Raw genomic sequence first — 21,300 nt, forward strand, 5'->3', positions numbered from 1 at the left:
TTCCAGAAGATTTCACTAACAGAATATTTTCTTTATTAATTAAAGACCTAAGGGCCCAACCAGTGATTTATTTTCCCTTTCCCTGTACGTATACGCTTCGTATGTCTCACTTCTCCTCTCACGTTTCAGAGAGCCTTCTGCATTCAATCATAGGTGGTTTCCTAGGAAACATGCTTGCAGCTAGGAACCCCAAACCACACATTTCCATTTTCCTCCCACCTCCTCTCCCAACAAGCTTCAGCTAATGAAACAAGGTGAAAAGACATCAGCAGTTTTAAAAATTACTCCACAAAGGCAGCTTATGAATTTCATACTCATTCATGGAAGACCATGTAATTGCCAAGTATGGGCTTTTTCTAGAGAGATCTCCTCTCGGAATCTTAGCTAACAGTCTAAGTATTGGGCTTGTTGCATGCCTAGGAGTTGCACCTGCTGCTCAGAGGCTACATCTGAGGTTTTGAGACTCCTTGACTTCCCAGAACCTAGCTCCATGGGGGGGAGGGTTCTGGTAGTTTCCATCTACTTGCTCAACTCCTGTGCCTGGAACAGTGTCTGCTCATTGCAGCAGAATCTGATTGAAAGCACAGAACCTCTACAGTGAGAACATCTCTCCTTCCTCTACCTCCCTCCCTTCTCCCTGCCTCCTTCCCTCCCTCCGTCCCACCCCCAGGATGATGCTCTTGGAAATGTTGTAAGTTAATGTTTGGAGATGTTGACTTGGTTTCTTTTCTCCCTGTTTTCCTCTCTCTGTTCCTAGAAGGCAGAGACCCCTGTGCCCCTCACCAAGGAAAACTCTTGCTGCCCTAAGGCAGCTGCTGCTTACAGGACACCTTTCACCCCAGCTTCTATGTTCTGAAGACCAAGCTTATTGAATAGATGTCACCAGGTTTCCCAGAGGGAGGGGTGGGAGAGGAAGGGACTTAGAGCAGGATCAAGGAAGGACAAATGAAGTGTCTGTGCTCTCTCTCTCAGTACTCTAGAATCTGCCAGAAAATGCACAACAGGTAGCCAAACAAGGATGTGCTCACTGATTGCTAAAGATAGTAACTCCATGTAAAAGTGAAATAAAAATGTCTGCCTGGCATCTTTGTGCCACCACCCAGGACTGACCCCTAGAGTAGCAAATGCCCCCTTCTGGACCCTGTTTGTGGTGTCTCTGCACTTAAGAGTGGACAGAAGAGAGACTCCTCCAGCCTGGCTCCACGAGCAGTGGGGATCTTTATCTGATTCTCTCGAGGTGCCCCAGGAAGGAGACGGGGTCCAAGGGGCTTCTGTAGATGCTGGGCTCTGAGTACTGTCATTCTCGGCCATGGGATAGACTCATGGGTCGCCCAAGGCAGGGAAGCAGAGAGTGACCAGACTCCCATGTACAGGCTTGACAGCAATTCTGAGGGATGAATATGGTGGATGGGGCTGGAGATCTCTTCCCATTTTCCAGGCACAAGGTGAGAATAGTGGCAAAGCTGAATTCCTGCCCATCCACAAAGAGGAAGACATGGAGTCAAACCAATTACACTGAAGAAAATACAGACATGGGCATTCCTGCATTCCTGAGTTGATGGATGGACTAAGGTTCAGATCTGCTACCTATAAATGCTAACACTGACTTTTCTCATGAAGCCAGAAGACAGGTGTTTCAGTTTGCTAATGCTGCCAGGATGCAAAACACCAGAGATGGATTGGCTTTTGTAAAAGGGGGTTTATGTGGTTACATGGTTACAGTCTTGAGGCCATAAAGTGTCCAAGGTAACACATCAGCAACAGGGTACCTTCACTGGAGGATGGCCAATGGTGTCCGGAAAATCTCTGTTAGCTGGGAAGGCACGTGGCTGGCGTCTGCTCCAAAGTTCTGGTTTCAAAATGGCTTTCTCCCAGGACATACCTCTCTAGGCTCCAGTTCCTCAAAAATGTCACTCTTGGTTGCTCTTGGGGTGTTTGTCCTCTCTTAACTTCTCTGGAGCAAGAGTCTGCCTTCAACATCCATCTTCAAACTATCTCTCATCTGCAGCTCCTCTCTCAGCTCCTATGCATTCTTCAAAGTGTCCCTCTTGGCTGTAGCTCCTCTTCAAAATGTCACTCTCAGCTGCACTGAGTTCCTTCTGTTTGTCAGCTCATTTATATGGCTCCAGTGATTTAATGTAGACCCACCCTGAATGGGTGGGGCAACACCTCCATGGACATTTATCCAATCAGAGTCATCACCCACAGTTGGGTGGGGCACATCTCCATGGAAACACTCAAAGAATTACAATCTAATCAACACTGATAAGTCTGCCCACACAAAATTACATCAAAGATAATGGTGTTTTGGGGGACATAATACATTCAAACAGGCACAACAGGGATGGTATTTCCCAAATACAAGTGGTGCTGTTACTCCCCCTTCTGCACTCATGGCAGACGTTATGTGCCAATCAATCATTCATTCCTCACTACGTACACATATGGAGTCACAGGAACTTCTATGCTGGGCTTCAGCCAATCACCCCCTTTAAGCAGAACAGGTTACCCTCCACAAATCCTCTTTGACTTTCCAGCTACTGGGTGGGGCCACATCAGTGTGCAGACTGTGGAGTGGCTCATGATGGGATGTTCCCAAGATAAGGTACCTGGGGGGAGAGCAGAGTCACCAGACAAGAAACCAGAATGAGGGGACGTTCCTGAATGGACTGTTCCCACCCTTCCCCAGCTCTGCTCTGGGTGACAGGGAGATTCATTTCTCAGGCTCTTTTCCCAATCGGCTTCGTCAACTGGAAGAGCTGGAGGGTGGGGGAAGGGAGAAGTTGTCCCATTTCTCCCATTCTTTCTGTTTCCAATAGGGACTGTATCCCCTTCACAGGGCCAGCCTTGGCCGAGCCGTCCCTTCCGCCTGGACTCAGCTCTCCCCAGGTAGTCACCCCCGTGACTCTAACTCCAGACAGATGGCCCAGGCTTTGGGACTCTGTACCTCCCTCCCCACTGTGTCCCTGCAGCCTAAGCATGGCAGTCCCTTCTGCTGCTGCCTCACCACCCCCGCTTGGCTTCTCAGCTCTTCGCCTGCACGTGACCAGCTCTCTGTCTTACACGGTCTCTACTGGAAATCCTTGACTGGAGCCCAATGGAAGCAGGAAATGACCTCAATAGGTCTGTCTTCAAGCTCTTGGGTGTGGATTTTGAGGAGCTGCAGCATGATGCAGAAAGAGAACGTCTGCCAAAGAAGGGACGTATAGTGCACTGCCCAGGCCCCAAGCTCAGGATGTCTGATTTCACCTTGTTGTCCAGACAACCACGGCAACTCGGCCTGTCTCCCTTTTGATGTCGAAGAGATACAGAAAATCACATGCAAATGCTCCAGCTGGGTCTCAGCTACGCCAAGAGGTTTGTGTTCACATCAGAAATGTATGGCCCCTGTCAAGGACAGCCTTCTCCCAGACTCCCAGTGCTGACTTCAATCACTTTTATCACAATTTTAGTTACTTAAATATGTATAATCATAAAACTGCATAGAATCTCCTTATGTTTGGGGTCCTTATATAGCTATAAAGCCAAGCAAATTTGTAAATTAAACACACACACACACACATATATATTCACACATACATATGTTATGTAAATATCAATAAAATTTCAATTTACAGCATTGGCTTAGTCTAAGGATGATATTTTTGGCTAAACCAAATTGCAGCTAAATTTCAATCTACAGCATTGATTTAACCCAAGGATGATACTTTTTGACTGAAACTAAATTGCAGCTCTCGGCCTGAATAAGTTTCTGACCCCAGCCAGTGGACCCTTTCTCGGGGTGTCTGCTTGTATCCCCATGGGCTGGGGGAGGATGCAATTCTCCAATCACACTTTCCTACTCATGCCTCTGGAAAAGTTTTTAATAGTCCAAGGGTGATGCCCTTGGCCTACATTTGGGAGAACCATGTCATTTATCTCTAAGTAACTTCTGCTCTATCCTCAGGAGCCTCAAAGGAATATGGCAATCAGCTAGGGGGTGTCCATCAGATGATCCATGATGCTCTCATGCTCTTACTGTTTCTAAGATTACTGTATTGAAAAAGTAAAATAAAAATTCTTACAGAGGCCCCCTGAGAAGCAGGCTGGTAACAGCTCTCCTGAGGCTATGGTGATGGCGATAAATAAGGAACAGTCCCAGGGAAGCTGGACCTCAAGGTAGAGGGAACCAAAGCTCCAAGGATTAGCTGCTGCTTCTACCTTCCCTTGAGAACCTTCCTCTGAGATTCTCCTTCCTTTGAGAACCTCAAAGGATTCAGGCTTGGTTTTGGTAACTGGGTCAAGAAGGTTTCCTTACATTTTTATATAGAGATGATAAAATCCAGTAAACCTTGAGCAGGCAGTACTGATTAAAGCCTCCAGGAATGCAAAGCACATGAGGGAGGGTGTGGAGATGAAAGAGAATGAAATTGAGAGTAAGTATTGGAGTGGAATGACAGTGGACGGAGGTTTGGAGGGAAGTGACCAAATATTTCTCTTGACTTTCTTTTTCAGGACACAACAAAAAAATATAATAAATGTTCTACATGGAGACAGAAATATTCACATTATTTCCTTTTTGGGGCAGCATTCTAATTGTGTGCAGATATACATATCACAGAACACAGTGAAGACCGAAGTGTGATTTAGGGAAATAAAACATCTTTTAATGGTCACCATCCTTGGGGAGCAATTTAATACATGTTAAGATGCTCAGACCACACAGCAATTCCCTTCGCAGGTGCAGACACTGGGGAGAACTTTGCACGTGAGCTCAAGGAGGCATATTTAAGAATGGTCAAGGCGGTATTGTTTGTGATGGAAAAAAAGATATGTATATAAAGCAGCAAACTAAATGTCCAAACACAAGAGAACAGGTATATGAATTGTGGTGCAGTCATAGAATGTTGTACTCCAACAATTCACACTGTAGGGGAAATGAATCAACCACAACTATACACACCCACATGGGTGACTCTCCAACTGAACTGTCACATGAACACAGCAAGTTGCAGAGTGGAAAAGAACAAGTCAGAGAATTCATATACTTAGAATATGCACCATTGGAGACCATTTCTGGAAAGCACTAAAACATCCATGCAATATGACTTAGTTTATTACAAACATTTTGACTACACATTTGTGATAAAAACATAGATAAAGGTAGGAGATGATAAATGCCAAATTCAGAATAGTGATTACCCCTCGGAGGGGAAGGTCCACAGGGGTTTCAACTTTATCAGCAATGTTTTATTTCTGGAGGTGGATAAGACATAGGACTAGATGTTTTCTATCCCTGAAGTAAGGCATGATAAACAAAAACATTTTAGTGAATAAGTCATTTTACAAACAACTCAACTCTGCATGGAAAACATTCCATGGAAGACTTTGGTGCATTCATTGACTCTTGGGGGGTCTCTGGAACACAGCTGGTAAATCTGAGGGTAAGCTTTGCCTGAGAGCTTCATTGAATCTCTCTCCAAAAAAGGCTCATTTACCTGTGTTTTTCTACTGGAACTCTCCTCAGGAAAGCACTAGTCAGTAAAGCAAACTGAACTCAGAATAATCTGGGTAGGTGCTGCCTTGCAGCAAATACACCTGTGTTACAGAAGTCAATTTTATGGATGTTGTTGCCTCATTAGCTGATAAAGGGAAAGCTCCTGGGAACACAGCAAAGGACACATTTTCCCTGACAAAACTCCCCCTGCTTTGAAGCCTGGGGGTTCAGCCTGGAAAGCTGTGGCCAAAGTCTAAACTGAATCTAAAACGAAGCTGCAAGCAACTCCCTGCGTGCTCCCTGGAGGAAGCCCCCGTGTGCCCGCCAGTCTGGGCAGGGTGCTCCCAAGGCGTGCAGCCCCGACTTTGCACAGACCCCTTTGGGTCATCTCCACAGCTCCTTAGATCTCTGCACCCAAGGGGGGCCCGGGGCTTCTGTGATCGGGCTCCCCCTGCCTTCTCCCTTCTGAAGAGTTGGACTGTTGTCATCTGCATATCACACTCAGAATGTCACCATCCACCAAAAACACTGGGGACGCATTTTGTAATGTGGAAGGAGTGTTGGCTCTGCAGTCTGATTTGCTTTCATATCCTGGCTCTGTCTTTTCAAGGCAGTGGGTACTTGGGCAAAGTGCTTCACTTTTTGGAGCCTCAGTTTCCTCGGCTTTCCATTGGGGATGATGGCATCTGACTCATGCGCTAATGATGGTGGCTGGAACTCCACCAGTGCCTCATCATCCCCATCTCCCTGGAGCCTGGGCAGCACTGACACAGCCTCTGCTCCACGTGAGCCTGGCCCTGGCTGAGGGGAAGGCCATGTGGTCTTCTGCTTCTGGAGCCCATGTGTCAGTAGGTGACTATGAGCCGTATATGTTCCAGCAGGCAGGAGGCATGAGGCCGATGTTCAGTGGATGACATTTTAACTCACGCTCGCTTCCACATGGGAGATGCTGAGAGCTCCATCTTCAGGTGAAGGGCTGCCTTTCTCCAGCTCTCTACTGCACACCTGGGGAGCAGGTGTAGTGTGAGCATAGAGGATCAATAGAGGAGACGTGAGTAAAGAGAACCCACTCTGCCCTTTAAGTTGGGAAGGGTTTACAGAAGAAGGGATGCTCGAGCTGGCTTTTGGAGGACTGCAGGCTTTTCAGGAGGACAAGGAAGGGAGCAAGATCTAGGCACGAGACGCCTCCTCAGAAGTGGTAGAGGTGAGGGAGTTGCAGTTTTTTGGTGGACCAGCAATGGAGCTGGGACACAGCATCCAGGAAGCAGGGACAACAGCAGGGATGCAACAGGTACAAAGGGCCTGATGCCACCCCAGGGAGAGCCATGGTCTTCTGCAGGCAATGGGTGCTACTAGGAAGACTTTTGAAATGAGAAAGGACACAATCAGTTTTGATTAGTAATGGTAGTAGCTCTATTAAGTAATGACCGGACAGGTTAGAGAGAGTGCACCCTGGGGACAAGGCAGCCAGCTAGGAGACAGACCAAAGAAGACCACTTTACCCTGAACTGTGAGCATGTGGATGGAGAGGAAGGGACAGAGACAAGAGTTGAAGCAGCAGGGTGGGAAATGATTGGGCATTCAGAGTGAGGGGGAGAGGTGTAGGTAAAGACCTGGGGTTCTGGCCTGGATGCTGGAGGGAGTGGGCCACCAATTGTGAGACGACGGACATGGGGGTGAGAGCAGCTTGCACTGGGGGAAAGGTGAGTGCACTCTCATATTATGGTAAAAATGTCTCTGGAACTTCCAGGTGTCAATGAAAAAAAAACAAACAACAACAAAAAAACAACCTGGGAGTGTAACCAGGAAACCTGAGAGGGACTTACGGGGGAGAGATTCTGGAAGACTCACATCATTGGGGCATCTTGGCCAAACTTGGACCCAGTTTTCTGGGGAGGAAGAGGGAGATGGTCTGCAGAAGACTGAATGAAGTGTGCCCAAGAAAGGACACGTCCTTAAGCTGTGTTCCTGTAGGTGTGAACCCATGTGTAAATCGTTGCCTTTGGATGTGTGAAGGTGAGTCCGGGTGTGGGCTCATTTGTAAACAGGGTCTTCTAAAATCCTATTTAGGTGTTGCCCAGCTGAACCAGAGCAGGCTTTAAACCACATCACTAGAGGCCTTATAGAAAGAAAGCCACGGGAAGTCAGCAGAAACTGGAAGGGCAGAAACAGAGAGAGAGAGACGGCCATGTGCTGGGAGAGCAGAGGGGCACGCCAAAGAGCCCCAAGGAGTGCACCAAACCACCACCGGAACACCACAGACTTTGGGGAGAAAGCACACTCTTGCTGGCGCCTTGAATTTGGACTTTCAGCCTCCAAAACTGCAAGCTGATGAATGCTTGTTGTTTAAGCCAGCGCAGTGTGGGGTCCCTGTCACCGCAGCCCTGGAGAACTGAGTTGCCGTCCTTCAGCCAGGCATCCCTCGACAGCTCGCTGAGACAAACCCCGACAGGAGACAGCGGGGCAGGAGGGCGGCTCTGAGACCACAGCATGAACAGCAGAGGAGACAAACTCAACACTAGTGCTCACCTGAATGGGCAGACAATCAGGCCAGCCAGGCTGCCCGCTCAGGCCTGCTCCAGCCTCCTCTGCCCCCACAGGCCCCTGGCTTCTGTCTCTCCGTAGGACAGGAGTGCTGAGCTCATTCTTTCTGTGTGTGGAATCATCAGCTCTCACTGCAGTAGTCAAAGCATGATGGCATCCATCCCCCCAGATACAATTATACGGGAGGCCCCAGGCTGAGCCCAAATCCCAATTACAAAACAGCACTGGGGGAGGCTGCATGGTCAACATGAGCTATTAGTACCACAAGTGCAATTTTCCAGTATTCGACAAGTTCAGCTTTATGGCTTCTCTAGTCAGGGTCAATAAATCAGCTGAGCTGCCCTGTCTGGGATGGTAGCCAGTGAGCACATGTGGCTTCTGAGCCCTGGAAACATGGCCACGCTGCATCAAAGTAGTGCTGCTAGTGTAAGATGCACACTGGATTTTAAAGGCTCAGTATGAAAAATAAAAGAGTGTAAACGATCTCATTAATCATTATATTCACTGCAGGATGAAATGACAATATATTAGATATTTTTAGTTAAAGTGAATGATTGAATGAATGAACAAATGAATGAATGAATGAATTACCAAATAAAATATATTACTGAAATTACTTTCATGTTTCTTTTTATAGTCATGCATTCATCACCCCAATCTATTTTTGAACATTTTCCTTACACCAGAAAGAATCAGAATAAGAATAAAAATAAAAATAAAAAGAGAACACTCAAATCACCCCCCATCCCACCTTATTTTTCATTTAGGTTTTGTCCCCATTTTTCTACTCATCCATCCAAACACTGGATAAAGGGAGTGCCATCCACAGGGTTTTCACAATCACACTCTCACCACCTGTAAGCTACACTGTTATACAATCATCTTCAAGAGTCAAGGTTACTGGGTTAGTAGAAAATTTAAAATTGCATGTGTATGGAACTTTGAATAGGAAGTGAGCTATGGTAGGTCTGTATAGATCAGAATGAAATAGCAATACATCCTAAAATAATTTGGGTGGATAATAAAAATATATACTCAGGGTCCCCCTGAGGAGCTGGGGGAGGATGCAGAGGTGTTGGACTTCCTCACCTGGTTTGTTGCTGATGTTCTCACAAACACTGCGGACTGACAGCTTGACATGCTGAGCCCTCTGTCATGGGGCTGGCTCCTATGAAGCTCTTTACTGCAAAGGAGAGGCTAAACCTGCTTATAATTGTGCCTAAGAGTCTCCCCCTGAGTGCCTCTTTGTCGCTCAGATGTGGCCCTCTCTGTCTAACTAAGCCACCTCGGCAGGTGAACTCACTGCCCTCCCCCTACATGGGACCCGACTCCCAGGGGTGTAAATCTCCCTGGCAATGCAGGATATGACTCCTGGGGATGAATCTGGACCTGGCATTGTGGGATTGAGAACAACTTCTTGACAAAAAGGGGGATGTGAAATGAAACGACATAAAGTTTCAGTGGCTGAAAGATTTCAAATGGAGTTGACAGGTCACTCTGGTGGACATTCTTACACACTATATAGATAACACTTTTTAGGTTTTAATGCATTGGAATAGCTAGAAGTAAATACCTGAAACTACCAAACTCCAACCCAGTAGCCTTGACTAGAAGATGATTGTATAACAATGTAGCTTACAAGGGACAACAGTGTGATTGTGAAAACCTTGTGGATCACACTCCCTTTATCCTGTGTATGGATGGGTGAGTAGTAATGGGGACAAAACCTAAATGAAAAATAGGGTGTGATGGGAGGGGGGTGATTTGAGTGCTCTTTTTTTATTTTTATTTTTTATTCTTATTCTGATTCTTTCTGGTGTAAGGAAAATGTTCAAAAATAGATTGGGGTGATGAATGCACAGCTATAAGATGGTACTGTGAACAGTTAATTGTACACCATGGAAGACTGTATGGTATGTGAATACATCTCCATAAAACTGAATTTTAAAAAATGCACATGTAGCCCACATTATAGTTTGAATTATGTTTCTCTTGGAGGACACTGAGTTAGAGAACTTAAATACTCTTCCCCACAGGCATATATTATGCCTCATTGTCCTATTTACCCCTAAGATTCAAAATAAGAAAGCAACTTCGAGAAAATTTTAAAATCCTTCAAAGCTACCCATGATAGACGTGCCCTGCCCAAGAGCTATCCATGATTTACTCAGCCTGTAAAATAACTTAAATGGAAAGTTGTTTTGGTGCCTGTAGGGTAAAATGTGAACCCTGTCCCACCTCCCTAGCATGTAGGATGGCCAATCTATTGAACTCATCTTCAGAAGCATCAACTCTGAAAGTAAATGACAGCTACACACACACACACCACAAAAGCTAGATATGAATCTCTACCCCCAAACCTATGTAGAGCAAACAACAATAGAAACGCACATATGTACTTGGATTAGCCTGGTTCTCAAGGCTAGTTGTTTAACTAAGGGTTTTGGTCTTTATTAAGTTTCATGGCATCTACATTGGTGTTCTCTAAACTGGTTTCCCTCATGTTAAGTACAGTGTTTGACTTTGAAACAGTAGGAAAAATGACTTAATTCCAGTTCCCTCATTTATTAAAAAAAATGTTCAAGTTCGTGCTCTTTGTATAAGATAAAGAGGCCTCATAAGACTTAATAGGATCCCCCAAGGGCATTTTTATCCCTTTCAAGACTCTCAGTTATTACCATTAACGTAATTCCCTTTGAATATCAATGTGGAGTTAATTTACCCAATTGCCATCATCCACTTGTATTAAAAGCATCACACTTAGTGGAAAGTAACGCGACTATTGGAAAAACCACTTTGCCCTGCTCCTGGCTTATAGAGCTCGGGCTGGGATTTGTTTTCCAGAGAAAGTGATGTGGGCTGCTTTGTCCTGTCTGTGGGCTCTTTGTTAACACTTCCCTTTTGTTTGTACAACCTTGACAGAAGGAAACGTGTTTATTGCCTGACAATTGATATAAGCACTTAATAAATCCTCACTGGATGGATTGGAGAATGAGGTACAAGAACTACTTGAATATTTTTTTTTTCCTTCTCAGCACCTTTGCTGCAAAGACTTGTCTTTTTCCCCTGCTTGGGATACAGCAAATAGCTCTGACAGGAAAATGAACAGAATTACCACAAATACATCAGCTTCCCAATGTTTTATATATCGGCTCAGCCCTCGCCTCATTCAATTGTGTTACGTTGGACTTGCCGAACACGTATTCCAGTTTAATCATAAAGCACGAGGTCAGTGGTGTTGGGATGTCCCACCCATCTTCCTTTCCAGGCAAACCTCTCCCTCTGCAAGTCCAGCTTGATGTGCCTGCCCTCTGGGGTACCCTCTGGGGACCAGCTATCCCCGTCTGTCGAAGCCAATGACCCACGAGAGGTGTCCCGCCGGCTTCTGGTGTGTTCATACTCTCCCTGGGCCAACAGGTTTTTGTTTGCACACGAGGGAACAGGCTTTAAACCAGCCGCGGCTTTGATAGCTGGTTTGTGCTCTGTCCCTCCTCTTTGATCTGCCTTCTGGGTGTGGAATCAGCCTCCATCCCGTACTTGCCCAGCTCTGCCACTGACAAATAGGAGAACTGCGTGGCTGGAAAGCTGCTCTCTCCACGCAGTGGCCACAGACCACACCCCGGCGTCCTGAACCCCAGGCCATCCTGCAGCCGGCTTCTGCAGCTCCTGTAATTAGGTTTTGTCATGAATCATGCTATCCCAGGATTCAAACGGTAAAGATAAATGAGCTGGCGGATTAAACAATAAGCAAACAGTGAACATTTCAACCTCCCATTTTTCTAAGTTCACAATAAGGCGATGGAAAACTCAGCCTCTTGCCTCCCTTCCAAGTTGGGCCAGGGAGCAGGGTGACACCCGGAAGAAGGGCTCTGAAGCCAGAGAGCCTCGGGTTCAAATACCCACGTTCCCCACTCATCTGTTCCACGGCTCTGAGGCACTCAAACTCTGGGAGCTTCCGTTTCCTCATCTACAAAATGAGGTTAAAAATACCTGCTTTGCAAAATCCTTGTAAGGATGAGAGATGTTTAAAAAGTCAAAAACTTGATTTTATAACAAATACTCAATAAATGGCACTTACTATTATAAAAGAAGTCTTATATTATTCAATATATTATGTATTAAGAGTTTATAAACATACATCAATATATTACACTCTATTAATATACTATATTAATAATTATAACCAATATCAGTATTTTATAACTAACATATCACTTTGTTAGTAAATATGAATTGCAATGATTATTGAATATTACTGTGCTACATTAAAATATAATATATAGCATATCTAATGTAATATAACTATTAAAATAATCATTTATATATTATTACATTAAATTAATATATATTACTGTTATTGCACAATTATTTCAAAGTATGGGTAACATTGTTTTGAAATGAATATACCACATTTACTTGCTTTTACCATTTTTAGCTAGTTTATTCTCTGCATTGAGATAAACCGGCAGTAGAAGAAAGTAAAGTCTGTAAGATTTCCCACTTGCCGAGACGTCGTGTTTCATTAGGAAAAGTCATTTGCTTTTCAACAAAATCAAAGTCATTAGAACATCTCGGGATCTAGGGTTTTGCATGTAAGTCATGGATAGCCACAAACCCAACCTGAAGTCCGGGTGGCTTCTGGTTATGGTTTGCTCCCCTGCAGAGCTCGTCTGGGAGGTGCTGGCTCTGTGTATCCCCGGGAGGCCCCAGCCGGCACCCGAGGGCCAGGACACAGGGGATGCTGGCTTGAGTCCCCGCTGCAACTGTCCTGCAGCCCCTCCATGTTTCAGTTTCCTTTGTCTATAATACCCTTTTCCCATCCACATCTACCCCATGGGGTCATTCTGAGGATTAAATGAGGTTATACATGTAAAGTCTTAGCCTCAGTGCCTATTAAAACACTCAGTAGACATTAGGAGGGACTGGGTAGGAAAAGGCAATGGCCCTTCTGCCCCTGGCCTCTGAGAACTGCCTTAGTGACAGGCCCTGTTGGAGTTGGCTTGTCCCATGCCCAGCTCCCGGCAGCGGCTCGAGGCCCAGTGTTTAATGCACCTGCAGCTCTCAGCCAGCACTGCTTGTGCCCCTGCATTGAGGAGGTGGACAGGAACTGAGTCCCCAGGATGTGGCCGACACCTGCTGTGTGCCAGTCCTACGAGAGAGAACAAGATGCAGGGAAGACGCTGGCCCTCCAGAGGCTCGAGCACAGCACAAGGACACAAACGGACAGCTACAGGATACAACAGGTATGGGGACAGTTTCCACGGAGTAACCAAGGTGAGCATGGCATGCCCTGGGAAGGGATGGGAGCACCCTCCCCAGGCTTGGGACTTCAAAGGAGATTTCCCTGCTAAAGTGACATCCCACCTGCAACCCAAGGGTAAGGCAGGGTCAGCCAGGTGGACGGCCAGGGTGGGGTGGGTGTGCGATGCTTCCTCCAGAGAGATGTGGGGGTGTGGGTGTGAGAAAGCAGCATGTGCAGGGATGCTGAGTGGGTCCCTGTGGCTGGAGGGCAGATCACAGCCTCTTCACCATGAGCATCTTGGTCATCCAGCCTGTGTGACAGCGCAGGTTCTTGGTCCCTCCCCAGGCTTGCTTAAGAGAGGTCCTGGAGTCTGCCCCATTGGCTTCAACACTCATGGAAGCCTGAGAGCTGCTAAGACAGGGTGTCAGGGAGGAGAACGAAGAGTCGATGGCCGGGTCACTGAGACCCACGGAAACCCAGGTGCAACCCTCGGACTTGCCCCTGAGGACACCCAGCAGGGGAGTGCTGCTAGGAGGGAGCCACCGGCTCTCGGGAGAGGGGGAGGAAGCCTTGAATTATTCCGTGCTGATTTCCAGGTTGTTGCGACTGTCTGTGAGGTCCCCATGGGGCAATGTGTCAAAGTTAACCCATAGAACATAATGCACTGAAGAAAGGTGTGAGTTAGAAGATGAGAAAGTCAAGGACCAGAATAGAAAAGTGATTTCCCCACATCCCAGAGAAAATACCAAAGTCTTTTCTTCTAAACAAGAGGAAAATCTATCACAATTATTTGTTGCCAAAGGCTTTGCTGTAACGGGAGCTCACTGTGCTACAGGGACAGCAATTTTATTTCAAGCGCCCCGAGCTGTACCAAGACAGGCAAGGACCAGACTTTCCTTCTGGGTTGCAGCTCACAGCATCACACTGTCTGCTTTTCCTACTTGTATTCCTGGCTGTGACCCCCATTTTACAAACCTTTGTCGTGACGTTTGCACTTCTCCCCATACCCATTGGCATATCTGTTCATACAATCATACGACAGCAGCCAGCATTTCTTATGATGCGGAGACTAGTAGGCATCAACCTACTTACTTCTCACAGCAACCTATGAATTAAGTCCTATCATGAGACGCATTTTACACCTGCAGAAAGTGAGACTCCAAGAGTTACACACTGGTAGATGGTAGAGCTAAGATTTTAAGCCAGGCAGACTGACTGGAACAGGCACACTACCTCTTCGTCAACCAAGTAAATTGTCCTTCACTCCCCAACTTCCTTTCCATAGTCTATGGGTGCCTTGAAAGGGGGGATTTTTGGAAAAGAATAAAACTGTTTCCTGTTTGCACCCAGCCAAGTTCAGTTTTGCCAGTAAATGTAGTAGAGTAGCCTTTTGTAGGAAAGCCTGATGCATGCTTCAGAAACAATGTCTGGTTTTATTGGCTTTATGGTATAAATTTCACAGCACCATAAAAACTCTGGATGCCTTCACCGGCTCCTCCTGCTTACCTGTCCCAGAGCCTCCAGGTTAGAAACTGTCTCCACATTTCTCAGGAAAACATTTCCATGTCAAGAAGCATTTCCTTGAATTTAACCTAAACCTGTCATGCTCCAGCTCTAGCAAGTTTCTTCTCACTCAAGGCTCCACTAAAATAAACTATAATCTGCTGTTAGCATGTGCATAAATCTTGTGCATAATAACAATTAATATATTTGAAATTAATTGTCAAGTCCTCCTTGGTCTTCCCCACTCAGCTTAAACAACTCTTTAAGCCTTTCTGATTTCAGGCTCACAGAGATCTTTGAAAGGGAAATTCCAGTATTTTATCAAATCCATGTATGATGGAAGTGGGACACAATGGACCATTTCTGTTACTCTTCTCCATGGAGTCCTGGCAAAGTTTCAAGCAGATTCAGCATAACTAAATGATTTTAAGGATTTCATGTACTGTATGGTAATTGACCTAAAAAGCCAGAGAGCCCAGCTGTACTCTCTGGAGTCCTTCTTTTGCTATCTATATTATCTGTAATTTTATAATTTTGACATCTATGGTAGATCGAATTATGTGCCTCAACACACATGTTCATAATCTTGAATTGTGTCTTTATGGATGTGAACTCACTGCAAATAGGATAGTTTGAAGAGGTCATTTTTAGTTAAGGTGTGGCCAGCTGAATCAGGTGGGTGTTAATCCATATTACTTGAAGCCTCATAAAGAGAAGAAAACACAAGTCCGGGATGGAGAAGACCACACCACAAGAAGGTGGAAGTCAGCAGAAACCAGAAGATCAGACCCAGTGGGAGGGGGATCGCCAAGTGACAGAGGGAGAGACGCAAGACAAGGAACCCCAAGGATTGCCGGCAGCCAGCACCAGAATGTCACAGTCTTCAGGAAGAAAGAAAGCCTTGCCAACATCTTGATTTTGGACTTCTTCTAGCCTCAAAACCATGAGCCAATAAATTCTTTTTTTCTTTTTAAGCCAAACCCATTGTGTGTTATTTGCCTTGGCATCCTGGCCAGCTAAGACAACATCTTACATCTCTATCTAATGTTTTTCCAAAATTGCAGTATGGCCAAAAAGGGCAAGACTTGAACCAGCTGCATTTATCCCTGCGTACATAGAAAGGGACTCACCAGACACAATTTCTGCATTAATTTCAAGTCCTCTTTCTTTCTAACCTGAACTTCCATCTCCCTTTGGGTATCCCTTTTAGGATATGGTCTAATCCTTTCATAAGACTTCCCTTGGAAAGTTTTAAGCCACAAATTAGATGTCATTCCCTTAAAAAAGTAGCAAAAGAGCCATAAATGACATGGTATCTTTGTGGCAGAAATAAGACAGACTCGGGCATATAAAAAAGCATCTTCCCTGGGTAGTTTGCAGATCATAAACCAAAAGCAGTTATTAAAGGCACCAATATCAGGGTGTTCTAAAAACCCTAATTAGCTTATGAAATATTTACTGAGCTGCCAAATAATACTTTTTTAAAGTTAATACTCCATCTTTTCTAGAGAGGTTCATTTCAAGTCACTCTCCACATATTGCATAAACATCTGCTAAAAAAACATCTGCAACCTTCTTTAGATATTGAAGATGTAACCCCAAGCAACCTATCCTTTTTTTCTCCCCTTCCCTCCCCTCCTCTCTTTTTCTCTCCATCCTTCTCCTTCTCCTCATTTTTCTCCTTCTCCCCCTCCTCCTTCTTCTTTTGCAGTTTCTTTGGAATACAGCCCTTACATCCATAAAAAGTAAAGACTTGGCTTGATTTCACGTGACCTTAGCCAGGTGTTCACTGCAAATTTTTGCAGCAGGCTTTGGCAAGCAGGAGTCACAAGAAGATGAAAATGAGGGAAATTTTTTGCCAGCCTCATTCACTGGAGGCAGTGCACAGAGGATTAAAGAGAATAGGAAGGTTGGAGGATTAAAAATCAAATTAAAAAAGCACACATTTCAAAAGTGCCCCAGGATAATTACGAATAAAATTCTCTCCTCTACCTTCCTAGGAGAAACGACTCCATCAGCTTCTCTCGTTTTCCTTTCTTTTTTCCTTGCCTTTGGAAACATCATTTATTATGGTTTGAATCCTGAGGCCTGGGTCATGACCTGCCAGGAGGCCATTCAGAAGTGTATCCATCAGCCTAGAGACATTCCAGATTGCACTGTATATAAAAAGAAAAATAAGGAGTTGCCCAAGTGAATCCAGCCGAAGCCCAGAAGCTGCTCGGAGCCCTGTGCCATGGACAACACCCAATCAATTGTGAGGAGGGCAGCCCGCTGCCACCCTGCTGGTGCCCAGGTTATGACAGGTGCGGCCACCCACCCAGGGGACAGGGTGGGCTCAGGTGCCCTCTTTGCAACTGCCTTAATTTTAATGCTCATGAACATTTTGCCACCCCATTTTGCCACTTCCAGTTACTCACATGCATATTTATGGGCCAATTATGCAAATCCCAAGATAAAAGTGCATTGGGTGCCCATGATTTGGACTGGTTAAGTCTATTAAATGGCATAATGAAATTAGGGCGCGATGTCCAATTTACCTCAATGCTTGCTTTAAACTGTCAGTAAGTTATTAAGCAACCACAACACACCAAAATTTAGCACTAGGAGGTTTCCTTTGTCTAACTCATCATGTTACCCTGTGATCACAAACTTCAAACTAAATCTCCACTGAACGGGGAAAATATTCTTAGACTTAACTAAGCATAATGTGGATCAAAGTCTACGACTGACAATGCATTGTCACTAATATGCCTTTAGAGAAATTTAAAAATCAGTGGGTAATTTCACCAACATAGGATGAAGCAGTTTGGGAGCTGAAGCTTAGTCTTAGCAATTAGATTCTTCTCTTTCATCTTACACAATCAGATCTTGCTCCCTAAGTCATGACGATATTGTAGGTTACCAAATTCAAATGCTATTGGAAATTTTAAATATGGGAATGGCGATTTCCAGAGATTTAAAAAGGAATTGACAGAAGTCATTACACACACACACACACACACACACACACACACACACACACACATCTTGAAACCTATAAACTAAAGGGCTTGAATGAGAGACTTTGGGTTATGTACAGATTTTCTGTTTGAATTTTGGTAGGACCCCAAATCCCATAGTTTCTACATTCATTAGAAGATATGATGGTTCACTAACAAGCTGTAATGTGAAATAAACTGATAGCCATAATATATGAGCAGCCTGACGTATTGACATCCATTTCTCCCACTTGCATGCAGTTGTGATCAGCTGGTGGGTGATTTATACAGGGCTGGGTCCTGATCCATTTGCATGGGGAACTCCCCTTGAAGTCTCAGACAGTTTTTACTTGGTGAAGGTTGTGAGCTCAGATCCACAGATCTGTTGGGAGCCCGGAGAGTGCACACAATACCGCGATCGTTTGTCTGAGGGAACAATTTCAAAAGGCGGCCAAGTGAACAGATTATGCCATCCCCTAAAGCATTCAAACCTCATCCTGTCAATAAAGAGAAAGAAGAACCCAGTGCCATTTTCTTTGCAATGGTACCTGCTGTTTCCACAGCCCCTTGTAGTGGAGTTTGCTCTCTGCAAGCATGCCTGCTTCAGCTACTCGCTCGCCGAGAACAAACGGTCACAGACGGATCTTTCAGGACACCAGAGAGCCGAGGCGCTGACACCAGAACCTTTGGAAGCACGATCCCACTGCAGGCTCTCCTTCTAATGAATGACTGACAGGCTGACGGTAGAGCACAAAAGGCATAGGCGATTCTCCCAAAGGATGCTTAGGACCTCAGTTCCAACATTCTCCTAAAACACTGTGGTCAAGTTCACTAACTAGCAGAAGGAACAACAACAAAAAAAGTTCAATGACAAAAGAGTCTATTTGTGTCCGAATCACCTAACAGAGCAATAAAATGATGAGGTAAACCAAAGGCTTATCCTATTTGCTTTAACTCTGCTCTGAGTTTATAAAGCTATTGTTTCCCTGATTTTTGGAAACTTCTGATTGATAGAAAAAAGAAAAAGTAACATGACCAGCATTATTAGAACACTTTTGGCCAACCCATATAGTGTTATATGTGGACATAGCAGATATCAATTAGCCCCCTCATTTTCTGAGCTTTTAATGGAAAGCCTCAACAGCCAGGCATCCCTTTCTCAAGTGAAAACAGCAACAACAACAACAATGACAACCTAACTCCCCAGAAGAACAAGCGCTCTGAGTTCAGAAGACTGTAACCAGCTCCCTAGGAACATTTCTAAATGTTAGAGAACCAAGCTAGAGATGTCAGCTTGGTCCCCAGTTTTGCATTCTCCGCAGGTCCAGTTCTCCCAGGACACCCGGCTTGCAGAATGCATTAACTTCCACTTTCCACGGAGAGGATTCCCTGCTCCTCCTGCTCCCGAGGAGGAGGGGGAGGAAAGCGGACGTTTCAAGCCAGAGCCAGGCAGGCTCTTTTGCCACTACCAGGAAAGCAGCCTGAGAAATCGGTACTTCCCCCAGCGAACAGCTCCGAGGGCTGCGCGGCCCCAAGGAAGAGTTCGTGCAAACGCTGCTAAAATATGGCTGTCTGCTCCACCGAGGGGCGAACTCGGTGACTACGATCCCCTTTGTCCACACCGACAGCTGGTCCCCCCACCCCGCCGCCCCTTCCCTGGGATCGCGCCGCCTTTGAGGCCCGCCTGTTTCCAGAGCTCCAGGCGCCTTCCCCAGCCCTAGTTCTGCAGCAGACAAAAGCCCGCGAGCCGCCCGTGCACGGAGGCGCCTCCCAGTAGAATCCCCCCCAAAACCGAGGCTCACTCCCCTACCTTCGTCCTCATCGGAGACAGGAGCCCTTCCATTTTGGCTGGATCCTCATGCCGGTCTCTCTGGCCTCCAAGTTACTCTCCCTGCGCGCCGTCCTCAAGCATCCCGCCGGGAGAGAGCCGCGTCGGGGCGGCGGGCGGCTCCCCTGGGCCCCGGCCCCTGTCCCCGCCGCCGCCCGCCGACCTGTCCACCTGGAACCCCCGGGGCCACGAAGCACGCTGCCGGGGACGCCGGCTCCTCTCCGCCCTCTGCCCTCTCCCTCGCCCGCGCTCCCCTCCCTCTCTCCTCCCTCTCTCTTTCCATAATCTGCCTACCGCGCTCGGCGCACCATGCTCACTCGGCAAACGGTCCCTGCTCGGGGAACGCGATGGAGCCGGGGAAAGTGAGCTGAACCAATCACAGGGCAGAACGCCCCGGACCGGAAACGCGCGGGCTGCGGCCTCCTGCGCCCCCAGCGCTTCCCGGCTCAGCTCTGCGCTCGCGCTCCCTGGGCTGGCGGCTGGAGGCACAGCCCGCAGCGCTCGTCCGTTCCCCTGGGAGGAGACAGGACCCACGCAGGAAGGGATGCAGTCGCCACCGGTACTCGCCTACACGCCAGAAAGCAAAAAGAAATCCCATCACCTGATCTTGTAAATACCCATTTGCTTAGCCCACTGTCCACACCACATCTGGATGGCTGCCTGGCTTTTTCTGTGGTTGACCAGATGTTTAGGAGCCTATAGGCACAGCGTCTTCTTAGGGAAAGTTTAACAACAGATTCATGGACTAAGTTCCTGAAGAGCTGAGCATGAAATGGCAAGTGTGTGTGTTGTCCAGCACCCCCACTAAACCAGGATGGACGGCTTCATTCAGCACTGCTGGGCACTTGTGAAAAGTAATGACACCACCACCAAAAAACACCCAGACCTGGGTCAGAGCCTAATGAAGTTGAAAAGATGAGATTTGCCTGTCCTCTTGTATGCTTGAGAAGTTCTCTAAGTGGAAATGATTCAAGATTTCTCCTGCAAATGGTGTCTCTGTCCTTGTCACTAGGAGCATCTTTGTGATCACAAGGACATGAGGAGAACTTCCTATCATGTATGTCACGTGTGCATGGCCCCACATATGTGGGCCTACCAATGGAGTTTAAGGCTCATGTCTACCTGTCCTCTGTCCCATGCATGGAATTTGTCCCCCTTCTTGCTTTTCTGCCTGAATCCCAGTATATATCTTAAAGATGGGGTGATTCCTACACTGTCCTGCACATACTATCATACACTGGCCCTCTGACCCTGCTTCTTTCTTCATGGGTCTTTTTAATCCTTGATTAACCCACCTTTTCTCCTCCAGTTTATTTATCTGCTTTTTAATAATTGTGGAAATGACACCAACTATTTTACCCCTGGATCCCCCCATTGGCTGGTCTCCAGTTCTCCGTTCTCAACTTTTCTCTACTACACATTGGGTTCATGAGTGCAACCTCATCCTCAACCAACAAGGTATTTACATTTTTTGACCACAGTCTTAAATCCCAGCCAATCTTCAAGAACCCAGTATATTGAGTATAACACTGACCTCTTGCAAAAGATTCCTGCCATTTCCAGGAGCCTCTGGACTTAGCTTCCCTTGTTATTATCTTAAAAGTTACTTTTTCTTGTTCAGGATCCTAGTGTTTGGGGCTCCCTAGACTTTGGGTTTATTCATTCTGTCATTCAGCAAATATTTGATGTGCCTGATCCTGCTCTAGTTTCTGGTGATACAGTAGGGAAT

At 46.2% G+C, this 21,300-nt stretch overlaps 1 protein-coding gene across 1 annotated transcript in view; it reads right to left on the reverse strand.

The window, feature by feature from the left end:
- Nucleotides 1-19,671, reverse strand: part of FRMD4A (FERM domain containing 4A) — a 449,454-nt gene extending 429,783 nt beyond the window's left edge. The window contains exon 1 of the mRNA XM_037847310.1: nucleotides 19,554-19,671. Within this exon, the coding sequence (XP_037703238.1) occupies nucleotides 19,554-19,586 (33 nt within the window). The 5' untranslated portion in view covers nucleotides 19,587-19,671. The remainder of the gene's footprint in view (nucleotides 1-19,553) is intronic.
- Nucleotides 19,672-21,300: the final 1,629 nt, after the last annotated feature.

This window comes from Choloepus didactylus, chromosome 8, assembly GCF_015220235.1.
Source record: "Choloepus didactylus isolate mChoDid1 chromosome 8, mChoDid1.pri, whole genome shotgun sequence".
Classification (NCBI taxonomy): domain Eukaryota; kingdom Metazoa; phylum Chordata; class Mammalia; order Pilosa; family Megalonychidae; genus Choloepus; species Choloepus didactylus.